Here is a 15,384-nt window from a genome sequence, read left to right as displayed (position 1 = left end):
TTTTTGTTTTTTGTTTTTTTTTTTATTTGTAACTGTGTAATCATTTTGTAAGATCCTTCCCGATATTCATCTAGCAATACAAATTCAAGATGTAGGGACAAAAAATTATATGTTGTTTTTTTTACCTTAACTCTTTAGATGGTGAAGGGTACTTCTCTATATTATATTTGCATGAAAGTAATGTTTAATAATTCTTAATTCATTAATACTCGAAAAAATATATATATTACCATGCACAATCCATTTGGAGTTTTAATATTTTGGTACGCATAAATTATAATATTCTGTTCATAATAATAAATTCAAAGGCACCAGCAGAGTGAGGGGAGGCTTGAAAGTTAAGTCGCAAAGGAAGGCCTTCGTCATTGCTTAACTTGCAATCGAAGTTATAAGAAACACACATTTTAACTCAGAAGGGCCTAACGTTCACGTCAATCATCCAAAACGCACATTCCATTGTTATCAATTAGATTTTTTGCTATCACTACTAGAATTTTCTCACCAAACACTGAAAGTACCATTTCAACCAAAGATTAAGTCAAGAAAACAACTCAAACCAAACAAAATAAAAATAAAAATTGTGTACTATTGAGTCTTTAGAAATAAACCTTAAAGCTAAATGTATGTGCAGAGACTTGTCTTTTTTTGTGTCTTCTTGATTCTGGACTCAAGAGTGAAAAGAAGAGAAAATGAGTTTGAATGGCGAAAAGAGGATGATGAAAAGGTCCGATTTCGCTCAGAAGTTGTTGGATGATCTTCGCGTTCGGAAGGAACAGCTTTCAGGCTCTAAGAACTGCCTACCAACAGGTAAATAATCAATGAACAAAACACTGAATCTGAAGAGAGATAGCATGTATCTTGCTAGGTTCTTGATCTTTTTTACAAAATTTCCTGACTTCCTCAGTTAGATCTAGTTGAAGTAACCAACAAAGGCTAAAATGCTCCTTGCCAGTTCATCAAGGCTAAATAGAGATTTTTTCCATATTATTAAGTATTACCAATAAACATTAATCTAGAACAGATTAGACTAGTTACATGAAAAATCTCTGTAATGCCAATTTATTTTTTCGTGGTTGCAGATAACTATGCATATATTAACAGAGGATTTAAGGGATCCAGAGCAAAATCTGTAAGCTATAAAGCATCTTCTGAACTTTCAATATTCTCAATGAGCCTTTTCATTATCTTGTTAATATCAAATGGTTTGTTTGCTCTCAGACAACATTTCAAGAACTCACTAGCAGCAGCGTAGAGGCTTCAAATCAGTTAGTTCCTTATGGAAAAGGCCGGAGCATGGAGAAAATCGATCTTTCGAAAGCTTTAGCATATGCACTTGAGAATGCTGGGAAAGCTACAAGAGGAGATCCTTCAGGGAGTGCCTCAATCATTAGCTTCTTGCATGAAGTAGGAAAGAGATCTTTGGGAGAAAGAAGAAGCAGTCAAGTTTCGGTGCAACAACAACAACAACAACAACAACCTTCCTCAAGCAGTCCCATGATTCATGTTCATATCAAAGAGATTTCAAAGGGAGCTCAAAAACTGAATCAGATAATTAAAGCATGTAGCAACGGCCTCAGTTTTCGTAAAGGGAGGTACTCGATACAATGCGGTGAACAACTCATGGAAGGTGCTATTGACTTGGAAAAGTCTATCCGTTTGCTTGTAGACATACAACAAGCTTCTGATTACACAACGAATAAACAGAGGAAAAACAGAATCAAGCTGCTTGACGAAAACGATGATGAAGATCAAGATGAAGCTCATAACCAAAATTACCAAAAGATCAAAGAAGTCGCCAAGGCAGATATCGAGATGAGACTATTGGCACTTAACTACCAAGAGGATAATAAGAAGAACAAACATAGAAGAACAAGTAGTTGCGGAGATACAGAAGAGAGATCACTAAAACCTCAGAAAGGAAGGATTCCAAGTGTTGTTGCCAAGTTGATGGGACTAGGAGAGTTTCCAGAGGATGGAAAAGAGACCAACAACATACATGATAAATCCACTAAATCTGCAGAGAATCTCACAAGGCATAGAGTAATGCAAGCTAGTGAAAATCTTGTTGAACAAAAGGCACCAAGGAAGTCAACATCATTGGATTTAGTAGTACATAAAGAGACTCAAACCGCGAGTGAGATGAACTACAAAGCCAAGTCTCAGCAGAAAGATAGAGAGAAAGATGATTCAATTTCAAACAGTAGAAAAAGAAGCAAAGTTTCATACAAGAAGGATGAAGAAGTGACGACGAAAATTGCTATCAGAAGGAGTCCATCTCCAACAGAACATAAACATAAGGTTGTCGCGAGGAAGCCTTTACAGAAACTTAGTTCTGAGAAGAAACTAATCTTTCATAAACCTGAGGAAGAAGAGATCACCAAGAAAGAGAAGTTGCAGCGAGAATATAGCGTAAAGCCCAATCAATCACCAAGACCTTTGAGTTCAGTGGATATACAAAAGAAGCTACCCCTCACAGTCACAGACAATGCTAAAGCTCCAAGGAAAAGCTTTTCTCATGTTGAAATAACACAAAAGGGAAGAGAAGGAGAGGTGCATAAAGCCAAGATCCGCGAGAATAAAAACCAAGGTATATATAATCAAAATGAAGGATTGTGCAAAGTAATGAAGCGACCAGAGATTAAGAAAGCAGATGTAAAACATGATCAGTTACGCATAAGTGATAATGACTGTAATAAGATGAAGGAAGAAGCAGAGACATGCATCAAAACTTCTCAAGTTTCAGGTGCTGAGGTCCAATCATCAAACAAAAGTGTGGTAGAACATAAGAGAGGAATCAAAGATGACTCAATTCTTCTTATTGCCGCGGAGAGAGTCACATGCCAAGCTCCATTAGAAAACGTAAGCTTATTACTGTATATAAACTTCACACACCATCTGTATATATTAACTCTAATCTCTGTGTCTTGATTTTCATGAGCAGCATCATGGGATTATGTTCACGGATGGGATAGATCAACAAGCTCCAATATCAAAGTTTAATGGAAATTCAGAGAGATTACCCAAGACAATATGTAAAGGTAAGAACAAAACAAAAACAATGTATGTTTTGAAAACATATCCACATATCCAAGGCTTCATTCTTTACTCATGATAGAGCCACAAGCATATTAGGCAACAAGTAAGCGATTTTTTTTATGGAACTAAAATAAGTTTCAATTATTTCAGGAACCAAAGAGGAGGTAGAAGCTGGTTTACCTTTGTTGGAGAAGCGACAAGAACACCGGAAACAAGAAACCACAGATACATTGTCTGAAAATGAAATTAACCTCAAGAAAATATTTGTGAAAAGCCAACTATTTCTAGACACAGCAAAGGCACTTTTCAAACTCAACATTCCACCAAATGTTTTTCATGACGCCTCCGTTGAAAGCGATTACTATCAAGAAGACAAAAATCTAATCCTCGAATGTGGCTTCGAGCTTATGAAACGAAAAAGGAGATTTCAAGAGTTAAGTGTACATCCTTTCGTCAAGGTACCCATCAGTTCCTCTAAAGTAAACTCACTGGACCATCTTATTAGACAAATGAGCAAAGAGTTAGAGAAGCTGCGAGCCGACGGTAGAGATTACAACATTGGATCACATGTTGAAGACTACGTGTTGGAAAGAGATGTTCTCCATAAAGACCCAAACTTGAACTCAATGTGGGACATGGGTTGGAACGATTCCATGCTCGCCTTTATTGAGAAAGATGATGTTATGAGGGATATAGAGAGGGAAGTCTTCAGTGGACTCTTGGAGGAGATAACAAGAGATCTTATATGCATATAGACGAGACTCTTCTTTCTCTCCGAGTCAAAAGTGAACTCTTGTTACGTTTTAGGTGATCACTTATCTTCAGACATTAATCCACTTCGTTAATGTTTTGTCTGAAAATGGTTTTTTTTTTTTTTCAACCTTGTGTGAGCAAATGATATGGTATGGAAATCGAATCGATGGTCAGAGTGAGTCTTTTGTGTACTGTCAATGCGATTTGATGTAACAACTAACAAAAATAGTAGATTCGTAGGTGTACTCTTTAGTTTCTTGCGTGGCTAATAAGAATATAGGTGCGTATTTGATGAAAAATAAAAGTCTAATCATTTCATAATAAACACAAAAAGTATACATTCCCCAAATTATATCTTCAAACTATCATATCTACTTCTTAGTTATACTTTTCAAAACTATCTTTCGCTAAAATTCCCAACTTTATTCTTGGTTTGATCTATATGAGTTTTATTCTCAGTTTTCCATATAGGATTTCGAAAATTCTTTAGTTTTATTCGTGAAGAGAATGTATACTATAAAAAAACAACTGAACTTGATAATGTATATATGGGCAAAATTAGGTCCAGAACTCTTTCAAATTTTTTAAAATAATTTTTTTAAAAGTGTATATGTTGTGGGGGAAAAGTGAACTTGATGAGGACCAATGAACTTTTCATCCCAAAACAAGTAACTATAAAACAATATTTCGAGATTTTAGTAACAAATATTTGGGTTTCACGAATTAAGAACCGTAAATCGGGTCCAGTTTACCATAAAACCGTTGTAATTCTTAATGAGTACAAATTATAAAATTTTATGATTTTAGTCAATTTTTTTTTTTTTAGTAGTTCTCTTACGGCTTTCTATTGTCTTACACTCTTACTAAGTTTGATCTTCGGTTAAATCCTCAAATCCAAGATTTAAACCGTTCTGATTCCCACAAAAACGCACGTATAACATATGAGTTGGATCATACTGTCTATTGGTCTAAAATGGAACTCAAACTATCTAGTTTTAAGTTGAACTATGTAGTCTTTTAACTACACAATCAACAATAAAATTCGTATACCATTTTGCTCGGAAACGATTGCTACCACTACCACTCGATAATTTTTGGAAGTTACGTTACAATACAAAATGATTCAAACAACCCAAGTTTGAAAACTGTGGTTCAAATGTTAGGCCTTTTGTTGCTTTTGTTTTAATAATTTTCCCCGTCTTTTTGAGGAAAAAAACAATAGTTAAAACATGCTTTATCTTTTCCTTAGGCCACAGCAAAAGCGACAGCTTCTTCTTTATTATTGTTCTTTTTCCATCTTTGTGGTAGATGTTGGAATGTCTAATTCCTTGCTCTCCTCCTCCACCACCTTCGGTGCATTGCTCCATTTCTTAGTCGAGAAGGAATATCTAATTAACATAAAGCCATCATTTTAAACTAGTTAATAATTAACTATGTGCTGAATGCTTCATTAAGAGTGGAAAATAATTCTAATTTATTCTAATATTTCTGTCTCACTTTTTCATGTAAGTAATTAACTAAAGACACTTTAGGATTTTAATCTTCTTTTATTGTCTCTTTTAGTTTCCATTCAACACGTACTTTGAACATTTCCATGATGTATTTTGTTTCTTTGTCAAGTACTGTATGTAATATCTTTTTCCTCGGAGAGTCTATATGTCTTAATTTGTGAATAAACATTTCCGCAAGTTCACTATTGTTAAAGCACCAAAGTAAAACCCACTTATCAAATTCTCTAACTTCTAAATGTGTTGGAATACAATCCAAGTTCCACAACTGAATTTTGATAAAAACTATCATTATAAAGGGTTAGGACTAATCTATTAATTGTCAATTGGTTTTTAGTTGGAAGCCCAAGATAAGCCCAAATTTAACATGGTATCAGAACCTAAGGTTAAAATTCTGGTGGATCTAGAAAAGTGGATACGGACATGCCTCTTATTAACCCGAGTAATGGAGGCCCAAGAAGGGGTTTATTATCGGTCCAAGTGAGATCGGTTCGAGATTGAGTTATCATCTCGAATAGGCATGTTAAAATCCCATATATGGTCCTTGATTTGAAGGGGAGATTGTTGAAATACAATCCAAGTTCCACAACTAAAATTTGATAAAAATTATCATTAATATATAAAAGGTTAGGGCCAATCTACTAATTGCCAATTGGTTAGGGCCAATCTAGTAATTGCCAATTGATTTTTAGTTGGAAGCTGAAGATAAACGAAATGTAACAAAATCTAAACAAACTAATAAATGTATGTCAGAAGTATATGACTATATTCACCGGGTATCTTTGAAATTTTAAATAGTCAGCTAGTCGGCTTATAAACAAAATTATACTATAAACTGTGTCAGAAATGTTCTGATTATACAAGCAATATTCCTTGAGGTGTGCAAGAGTTTTTTTCTTTTCTTTTTTCTCTTTGGTAACAATGCCGAGTTCTTTGTTATATTATTAAAAGCACTCTTTATTTATATCTAATACTAATAGTAGTAGTCTTCGTTTACTAAAGAAAGAGACAGTATTAGTTTTCTCTGACAAATCCAAAGCTAAATTCGTTTAGTATAATCCAAACAAAAAGGAACTGTGTACATAAATCCTGTATTGACCAATTTAAAATTAAGGGGATGCATGGTGCATAGATTTTTCCACTTATTTAATATACTAAACAAGAACTACTAAATACGTTGACAAGAAAAAGGAACTATTAAGTACTAGGATAAATACTTAAAGAAAAAGAAAAAAAGCCTTAAATGTATTTCAGTTTTGTAGGTATTATACTAACTTATCATTGGTCCAAATCAAAAAGAGAGAGTAATCGTGTCTTTTTACCATTTTAAATTTTCGAAAGTATTACATTTTACCTTAACAACGTCGGTCGTTTTCTACATATATATATATATATATATATATATCTATAGTTCTACTCCATAGTTTTCTATAATATAGGGACAAACGAAAGTTACAAATCAGAACAATTCAAATTCAAAAGAACACAGAAAACGAAAAAACAGAGCAGCCATGGCAGCTTCTGTTTATTCATTTCTCCTACTCTTCTTCTCCTCATGTTTACATCTATCAAGTAAGTTCTCAAAAACTCATTTACAGTTTCATATTTAAAACTTTCTCTAAATCTGATTCTTTCACATGTATCAAAACAGAGTCTCAACCGTTCCTCGGAGTAAACTATGGCCTTACCGCCGACAATCTTCCACCTCCCTCAGCCAGTGCAAAGCTTCTTCAGTCCACAACTTTCCAAAAAGTCCGTCTTTACGGATCCGACCCGGCTGTAATCAAGGCCCTCGCAAACACGGGGATCGAGATCGTTATCGGTGCAGCCAACGGAGATGTACCCGGTTTAGCATCCGACCCTGGTTTCGCCCGAACTTGGGTCGAAACCAACGTGATACCTTATTATCCAGCGAGCAAGATTGTTCTTATAGCCGTTGGGAACGAGGTCACAACCTTTGGCGACAATACCCTCATGTCGCAGCTTCTACCTGCTATGAAAAATGTACAAAGTGCTCTCGAGGCGGCGTCTCTTGGTGGCGGGAAAATTAAGGTCTCGACGGTACATGTAATGTCGGTTCTGGCCGGGTCAGACCCTCCTTCGACCGCGGTATTTAAACCGGAACATGCTGATATATTGAAGGGGTTGCTAGAGTTTAATAGTGAGACCGGGTCACCTTTTGCGGTTAACCCGTACCCGTTTTTCGCGTACCAAGAAGACCGGAGACCCGAAACGTTGGCCTATTGCTTGTTTCAGACTAATCCTGGCCGTGTCGACCCCAACAGCAACCTTAAGTATATGAACATGTTCGATGCTCAGGTTTTATTTTACTTCCTTTTGACATATTTTAAGTTTTAGCTACTTTAATCGAAGTTATTATATTTGAACCAAATATATTTAGTGGACAGAAAGTATTTCATGAATTTTTTGATGTATACTTAAAGTTGGGTAACGAGATGATATATTATTAGAGTTTTTTTTTTTTTTTTTTTTGATAAATTGAATGAATTTTTCTTGTAGTTTTATTCTGACAAAACACTTTCCTTAATCAAAAAGTTTAGCACATTTAGTTACGTCAAATGAATGAAAAGTGAAAATTGTGCTCTAGGAAGAAAAAGTGGTATAAATCAGTAAAGGACACAAAGTGAGTGTACCTATTAAAGTTAAGTGGAAGGAACACAACTGATATTGAAATTTGCAATTATGGATTCATACTTTTAGGAAAGGAGACTAAATACGGAAAACTTGATTTGTAATATAGAAAGGAAAAAAAAAATGAGATCAAATCTATTTTGTGGTTTACGGTGGTAAAAATTTGGTTTTGTGAAGGTTGATGCGGTGTATTCAGCTTTAAACTCAATGGGGTTTAAAGACGTAGAGATAATGGTCGCTGAGACTGGGTGGCCATACAAGGGAGATTCGGAAGAGGCTGGTGCAACAGTTGAGAACGCTAGAGCTTACAATAAAAACCTCATTGCTCATTTGAAATCTGGGTCCGGGACGCCACTTATGCCCGGGAAAGTGATCGAGACATACTTGTTTGCATTGTACGACGAGAATCTCAAGCCTGGGAAAGGTTCAGAACGAGCCTTCGGGTTGTTTAAACCTGATCTAACCATGACTTACGATATCGGGCTCACCAAGACTACCAATAACCAAGTACGTTTTTGTTTATGAACATATGGCTTTATATGATATTAATTTAACGTGAGGCAAGTCCAAGCAAGGCACTACATGTCCTCTTATTTGTCTAAACCAAACCATATGTTATTTTTTTTTACGTTTCCCAGTCTTCCATGGCTCCACAGTCGCCAACAACGCGACGTCTACCACCAGCCGCCGCCCCGACAGGGCAAACCTTTCCTGCTCCGCCGCAGATGATTCTCCCTTCACCTGTTACTCCCTCGGACAAAAACTCTGGACAAACCGATGTTCACAATTCGACTCCGCGCTCTGCCTCTCTCGCTCACATTTGCCGTTCTCTCTCTATTTCGGCATCGATGTTGTTTGTCTTCGTTTTGTATGCATTGATCATGTAGTTCATCGATTTTCAAGAGTTGAAATGTTTAATTTTATATTTTGTCTTATACTATCTAAATTAAACTAATTGAACCGACTAAAAAGAATATAAACAAGAGGCATTTGCAAAAAAATATATTTTTTCAATACTCTTTTACAAAAATACACTAATTTGTTGTTTATTTTCTATAATACATTTTTCGATATACAAAATAACTAAATTATAAACTCTAAACTCCAAAAACTAAATTCTATTTTTAAAAATTACACTCTAAATGTAAAATAAGAAAAACAAAAACTTTTAAAAATTAATTTAATATATTGTAATGAGTAAAAATGAAAATGGTCAAAAAAAGTATTCACAAGTAAGTATTTATAAAAATTTCTCTATAAACAAATAAATTACCACTAATTTAAATGATTTATAATCTAATATTTCTTTCTTCTCAGAAGAATATCATTCACGTTTTTTTTTGTATTTAACTTATATTATGTCTTTTAATACTTTATTAGGTTTACTTACAAATGTTCTTGTTGACTATGTTGTTTTATGATAAATATATTGTTTTTATTATGATATTTATTCTTCATACCAATTAAATCAATAGAACTAGCTAAGAATACGTACATTATAACTTATAAACAATACTATTTATAGTGATATATATATATATATATATATATATATATATTTTTTTATTAGTTTATTTAATATTTTAATTACGATGAAAGAGTACATATATACTGTTTGTGTTTGGTTTTATAATATGTTTTTAAATTTAAATACAACATCTAAATCAAAGTAGATAATCTTCAGAGATTATTTAATCACACAAATATTTGCAATTGACCGATTAATTTCAAAGTTTATGTTGACTACGAAAATTGAAACTTAAAAAAGTCAACGTTAAATTCAAAAAACTTTTTTTTTTCGATTAACCTAATTTGTATAATCAATGAAAATTTTAGGGATTCATTTTCAAAAGTGAAAGTTGAGGAATAATATTGCAAATATGCAAAAGCTAAGGGATTTAGCGATTATTTTCTAAGCTTGAAGACTTAAATAATCATTTCTTTACATCACAAATGGCTAGTTTTGTAAATATTCTTAAGTTATTTTTTTATAATGTGGATCTAAACTAGAACATTTTCTATACTGAATGAGCTCAGTGTTGGAAGGCCACTATCCAAAAAAATATGATCGGATATGCCACCCTCTTATTTCGTTATTAGTTTATCATTTTTTTAATACTGAAAACTGAAGGATATGTCTAAAAAGCCTTGTAAAATATTGAATATTACAGACCCAACCAAACTATTCGACCCGAATCCAATAAAACAGAGCATCCGAACAAAAGATCCGCTATCTAGAATCCTAAATCCCTAAATCGCGAAGTCTAACTGTTAAAGATCAGAAAACTTGAATAACTTCTCCTGGGGAAAAACAAAGCGCAGCCGTTATCTCTGATTCCAGATCTCAGTGAGTTCTCTGCATCTACTCCCAACGACTTATCTTCTCCCGGTTAGTAGTACCCATCAACTTTGGAATCTTCTCCCGGTTAGTAGTCTCCATCGCCGAAAATTACCCAGGGTGATTAAATTGGAATTGGTAAGATCATTTGCTTCCATTCATCTTGTTAGTCTCTCGAAATTGCTCAATTGGCATCCCATTAGTTTGGTTGTTTGGTTTGTTTAAAAGAATTTTTGTCGTTTGGTTGTTCTTGTTCGGTCTCAGCAATGACTATTGTGAAAGATGGTGGTAGAGTTTATGAGTCAACAACCGAAGCCGCCGTTGATCATGTGATAGCTCCCACAGAAGTACCTCTAACAGAAGCGTTTCCGACAAAACAACTAGAAACAACAGAAGCTCGTCCCACAACAGCAGAAGCTCAAACTGGAGAAGTAGCACCTCCCACCAAAAGAGGGGAAGCAACATCTTCTACAAAAGAGGGAATTACGAAAGAATTGCATGAGGAGGAAGAGGAGGAATCAAAATCCAATGCTCAGGTAGATACATTAGTTTGAGCAATTGTTGATAAGTGTCAATTAATACAAATTTACAAGAAATGATGGTTTGAGCAAATTCGGAGAACTAGAAAAACTAAGTCAGTGTGTCTATGATTGCAGGATACCAATAACGATGATAATGCTGCTGATAATGATGATAATACTGCTGAAAATGATGATGATGATGCTGAAAATGATGCTGATAATGATGGTGATGATGCTGATAATGATGATTCAGGTGAGGAAGATGATATTTATGAAGATGTTGAGGAAGATGAATCCCAACCACCGCCGCCGGAAATGTTATTTAAGGAAACTGAATACAACAAGGGTGGTAAGGTAGGAAGCAGGTGCCTTGTGACCCAGACAGTGGAATACATAGAGACACTTGAAGAAGAAATCAGTTGGTTCAAGAAGCATTCTCAATTCAAGCATGTATTCCACATGCCTAGGGAGTCAAACCACATGGTGCAAGGTTTGTGGATGCTTCTTCTTTGTACAGCTTGTACGAACATGGATAGAGAGTGTTGGTTTGTAGTGAATGGAGTGCCTATTAGGTATTCTTTGAAAGAGCATGTGTTGTTAACCGGGTTTGACTACCATGAGTACCCACCAAACTACAAAAAAATAGGGGGCTGGTCATTTGCAGAAAGGATGTTTAAAAGGATTGAAAAAATAAAAATTGAAGATGTGGAAGCGAAGCTGAAGAAAATGAAGAGTAAGAGCTCAACTGATAGAATGCGGATGACTATCTTGTACTTCCTGTGCAAGGTAGTGAAAGCTAGCTCTAAGGGTGACGGGAACATAGACTCGGTCCTTCTAAGTGTTGTTGATGACATAGAAGCTGTGGAGAAGTTTCCTTGGGGGCGTTATTCATTTGATGAGTGTATGAAAGGGCTTTGGAGGGTTATGAAGAACATGAAAAGGTCGGTGAAAAAAAAAGCACAAACTAGCTTTTGTGGATTCATTGTTCCTCTGGAGGTATTTTTCAGTGAATATTTTTACTTTTAATGTGATTGTCGTATGATTTAACACTCACACATTGTAACTTTATGTGTAGATTCTGGCATTTGAGTGTATTCCACATCTTGGAAGAAAATTTAGAGAAGTTGTACCCGCAGAGAGGGATTGTCCAAGGATGTGCAAGCACAAGTTCACCGAAAGTTGCATGAAAGGTTTTTCCTTGGAAGAAATTAATGCAGCAGTTGGGAATAAAACGGTAAAAGTTTGTGTAGATAGTTTGAGAACTTTGAGTTGATAGTTTAATTAATCATAGGATATGTTATGTGTTTCAGGCTATTATTAGCATCTTGGAACCAGACATGGATGAGAAACATCTTTTGAGGCGCATAATAGATGAAGGTTTTGATGATGGGATAGGTGTAATTGACCCAATTGTTGATTGTTGGAGAGACAGTCTAACTGTACCGAAGAAGAAGATATGGTGGAAAAGGTAGTATAAACTGGACTTGGCTGGTAAAAGTCTTATTCAAGTCCCTGATACTGCAAATGAAATCCCATAAATTGGAAATTAAATTCCGGAAATTGGAAATGAAATCCCGGAAATGGGTGCATAGATTAGGTCAGTAAAGGAAGCAATGGAGAAAGGGTTTGAGGAAATCATGAAGAAGCTTGTTGACTTAACTGATAGAGTGAAGGCTCTAGAAATGTATGTATCATCGCAGTTAGATAAAGAAGCTGAAAGAATAATTTATTGTCATGAGAGGCCAATAAATTTTGGTCCGGGAACGCCAACAAATTGTGGTCTGGGGACTTCACATGACACCGGAATTAGTCAGAAGACGCCTAATGACCCCGTATCTGCTAATGTTGAGGGTATAATCGAGTACTTTTGTGAAGTTTATTTGATGGTGGAGTTATGCATTATTTGTTTTTTTAGTAGTCTGTTACCAAAATTATGCAGTTGGTCAGGAGAAGAATTAAGAGAAGGAGAATGAGAAGAATCAAGAGAAGGAGAATGAGAAGGATCAAGAGAAAGATCAAAAGGAAATGGAAGATCAAGAGGAAATGGAAGAACAAGAGGAAATGGAAGATCAAGAGGGAATGGAGGAACAAGAGAAGAATAAGGATCAAGAGAAGAAGAAGGTGAAAGCGAAGAAATCCAATATGAATGACAATATCACTTTAATAGAAACTAGGAAGAAGCGAAGAAGGGAACCTTCCAATCTGCTTAAGACACCATACACAAGTGGTGGGAAGCAACAACGAAAGTAGGATTGTGTATTTTGGGATTCGAAAGTAGTATTATCTTTGGAAGACTTGTAATGAGGTTGTATTTTGATGTTATTTAGGTACAACCCTTTTTAAAGTACAACTATGTGTAATTCAGTTTGGACAACTGGTTTAATTTAGTACAACTACAATATTAATTTAGTACAACTACAATATTTTTGGTAATCTTAAAGTACACTTTTTTGGTTATAGTATGTACCTTTTTGGAAAGTACAACTGGCATATTTTGGTACAACTACGTCTTATAAAGTTTTACACCAAAAAAGGTAGATAGAATTTTCCATGGAGAACAAATACAAATACGTCTTAGAAAAATTTACAACAACAAAGATAGATAGATTATCTTCCATGTTATCATTCACGAACTTACAAAGATGATATTCTTAATCTAGCCCACACAAACTACCACTTAGAAAGTAACTCCTTCAGCTTACCAATCTCATATTCTTTCTTGGATAAGCGCTCCTTCAGATCAGCAACCTCAATACGCATAACACGTAGGTGCTCACGAAATGACTCCACAGCAGCACCACCTCCAAAACGGTACAAATTTGCAATGAGCTCATTCTCCTCCTTAACATTAGCAATGTCAATACGCATAAGACGCATTGACTCAGAAAGTGACGCCAAAGTAGGACTCTGCTGATTCTGCTCCTTGATGGAATCAAGTTCAATATGCATACGACGCTTTGACTCAGGAATTGACTCCATTGCAGGATTGTTACCACATTGCTTCCTAATTTCGTTCCACAACCTAAGAAACTCGTAATCAACAACATCATCCCACCACTTTGATATATGTTGGCCACCATCCTATGCTCATGTTTTTCATTTTTCAAAATAAAAAAGACTTCTTACTAACAAGTTTTGCAATATACTCATGATTTTTTTGAAGATTTACAAAATAACGTTACCTCACTCTTTGGGCACTTGTAGAATTTTCTACCTTGATTTTGCCCAAAAGCACACACTTCCTGTTGAATCTGTTCGCCACAGAAATATTTGGTTGGAACACCGTAATTACAATCCTCTCTTGCACAACCACTGTCGAGACTTGGTTCAGTTTCAGAACTCTCAGTGTAGCTGATTGGCATTGTTAATTACCGAAACCTGAAATTGCAGCCGCTTCTCTTTCTCTTCTCTTCATCGAAATCCTAGATCTAGTTTTGAAATTGTGAATAATTAAAGAAAATGAATTGAATTGTGAAATCAAATAGAAGAGCGGGTTATAAAATAAATATATTTTGGAGAGCACGTGTCTGAGCTTCCACATGTTTTGTCTACCTTCAGAAATGTCGGCGGAATAATACTAAAATACCGATATCTATACTCATAGTTGTCTTAAGTGTCCAGTTGTTCCTATACTAACAAAGTTGTACTTTAAAGATTTTTGTGTTTTATTAGTTGGCCTTTACTTAACCTTTAGGGATTAAAGTTGGTCACATTTGTTGTCATAATAATTCATCACTTAAGAGGTTCTTGTTGAAAAATTTATCGATATCAGTATTTTCCCGTATTTTGTTGTCAATTGAATGAGAAGAACAAAGAGTCTCATATACTTTGAAGAGAGGTTCATATGAAATAATAGCTTGTATTAAGAAAAAATAGAAATAAAATTCACAATCTAATTTCTTGTTATGGACTTTTTCTTACCTATAATTTACCTTAATTTCAGCAAATAATAGAAGACCTTGAGACACAACAAATAAATTTTCGTTAGTTGTTCCTGTTGGACCTATTAGTTGTACCTGTTGAACCTACTAGTTGTTCCTGTTGAACCTACAAATTGTTCCTGTTTAACCTATAAGTTGATCCACTTAAAACCAACTCATCAGCAAGTGATATTCTTAGTTGTCCCCAGATGAACCTGGTTTACTGAATAACCAACAAAAAACACATACATAAAACCAGAATTTAGTTGTCAAGACTTACAATTGGTTCTACGATAAACAACACAAGCATAAAACAGAACATTCCACAAAACAAAGATACATAAAATAAACTTAGGTGTCCCCAGTTTGTCCAGCACGATTTGGAGGCTGCAACCAGTTATCGAGGTTTATTCCAGGTTTAAAATTCATTTGCCTCCCCCTCTTACGACGACGTTCCACAATAGAACGAAACCTCTTTTCTAGAGTTCTTCCACCACCAGTTTTAGTGTATTATGGCGGTTTAGCCATTAATTGTCGAATTGCAGCAGGAACATTCCAGTCAGACTCATGCGGTACAACATAAATTGTTCTGTAATATGCCAATACCCACGTCTCAATCAAGTGATATATTGAGCAGAGATCATGCATTTCGATAT

The 15,384-nt window shown here is 35.1% G+C and overlaps 2 protein-coding genes and 1 pseudogene across 2 annotated transcripts; all 3 read left to right on the top strand.

Annotated features, from left to right (window-relative positions):
- Positions 1–437: 437 nt before the first annotated feature.
- LOC104760693 (uncharacterized) lies at positions 438–4,015 on the top strand. Its single transcript, XM_010483658.3, has 5 exons — positions 438–807; positions 1,080–1,129; positions 1,219–2,859; positions 2,942–3,038; positions 3,187–4,015. Exons 1-5 carry the CDS (start codon positions 690–692, stop codon positions 3,789–3,791), a joined length of 2,511 nt encoding a protein of 836 aa, XP_010481960.1. The 5' UTR covers positions 438–689; the 3' UTR covers positions 3,792–4,015.
- A 2,683-nt stretch (positions 4,016–6,698) lies between these two features.
- On the top strand, positions 6,699–8,882 carry LOC104760692 (glucan endo-1,3-beta-glucosidase 7). Its single transcript, XM_010483657.2, has 4 exons — positions 6,699–6,869; positions 6,949–7,616; positions 8,127–8,456; positions 8,588–8,882. Exons 1-4 carry the CDS (start codon positions 6,809–6,811, stop codon positions 8,834–8,836), a joined length of 1,308 nt encoding a protein of 435 aa, XP_010481959.2. The 5' UTR covers positions 6,699–6,808; the 3' UTR covers positions 8,837–8,882.
- A 2,193-nt stretch (positions 8,883–11,075) lies between these two features.
- On the top strand, positions 11,076–12,346 carry LOC147921576 (uncharacterized protein At3g43530-like; annotated as a pseudogene).
- The last annotated feature ends 3,038 nt before the right edge of the window (positions 12,347–15,384 follow it).

The sequence above is a fragment of the Camelina sativa genome, chromosome 18, assembly GCF_030686135.1.
Source record: "Camelina sativa cultivar CO46 ecotype springtype chromosome 18, ASM3068613v1".
NCBI classification, from domain to species: domain Eukaryota; kingdom Viridiplantae; phylum Streptophyta; class Magnoliopsida; order Brassicales; family Brassicaceae; genus Camelina; species Camelina sativa.
Note: the sequence above shows the minus strand (reverse complement) of the source record. Positions and strands in the feature narration are given on the sequence as shown.

Excerpts from the sequence above, each read along its gene's own strand:
- LOC104760693 (XM_010483658.3), top strand. The coding sequence starts at position 690 with ATGAGTTTGAATGGCGAAAAGAGGATGATGAAAAGGTCCGATTTCGCT. Across the intron at positions 1,130-1,218 it reads AGGGATCCAGAGCAAAATCT|ACAACATTTCAAGAACTCAC; the intron begins GTAAGCTATAAA and ends GTTTGCTCTCAG. Across the intron at positions 3,039-3,186 it reads ACCCAAGACAATATGTAAAG|GAACCAAAGAGGAGGTAGAA; the intron begins GTAAGAACAAAA and ends CAATTATTTCAG.
- LOC104760692 (XM_010483657.2), top strand. The coding sequence starts at position 6,809 with ATGGCAGCTTCTGTTTATTCATTTCTCCTACTCTTCTTCTCCTCATGT. Across the intron at positions 6,870-6,948 it reads CTCATGTTTACATCTATCAA|AGTCTCAACCGTTCCTCGGA; the intron begins GTAAGTTCTCAA and ends GTATCAAAACAG. Across the intron at positions 7,617-8,126 it reads TGAACATGTTCGATGCTCAG|GTTGATGCGGTGTATTCAGC; the intron begins GTTTTATTTTAC and ends GGTTTTGTGAAG.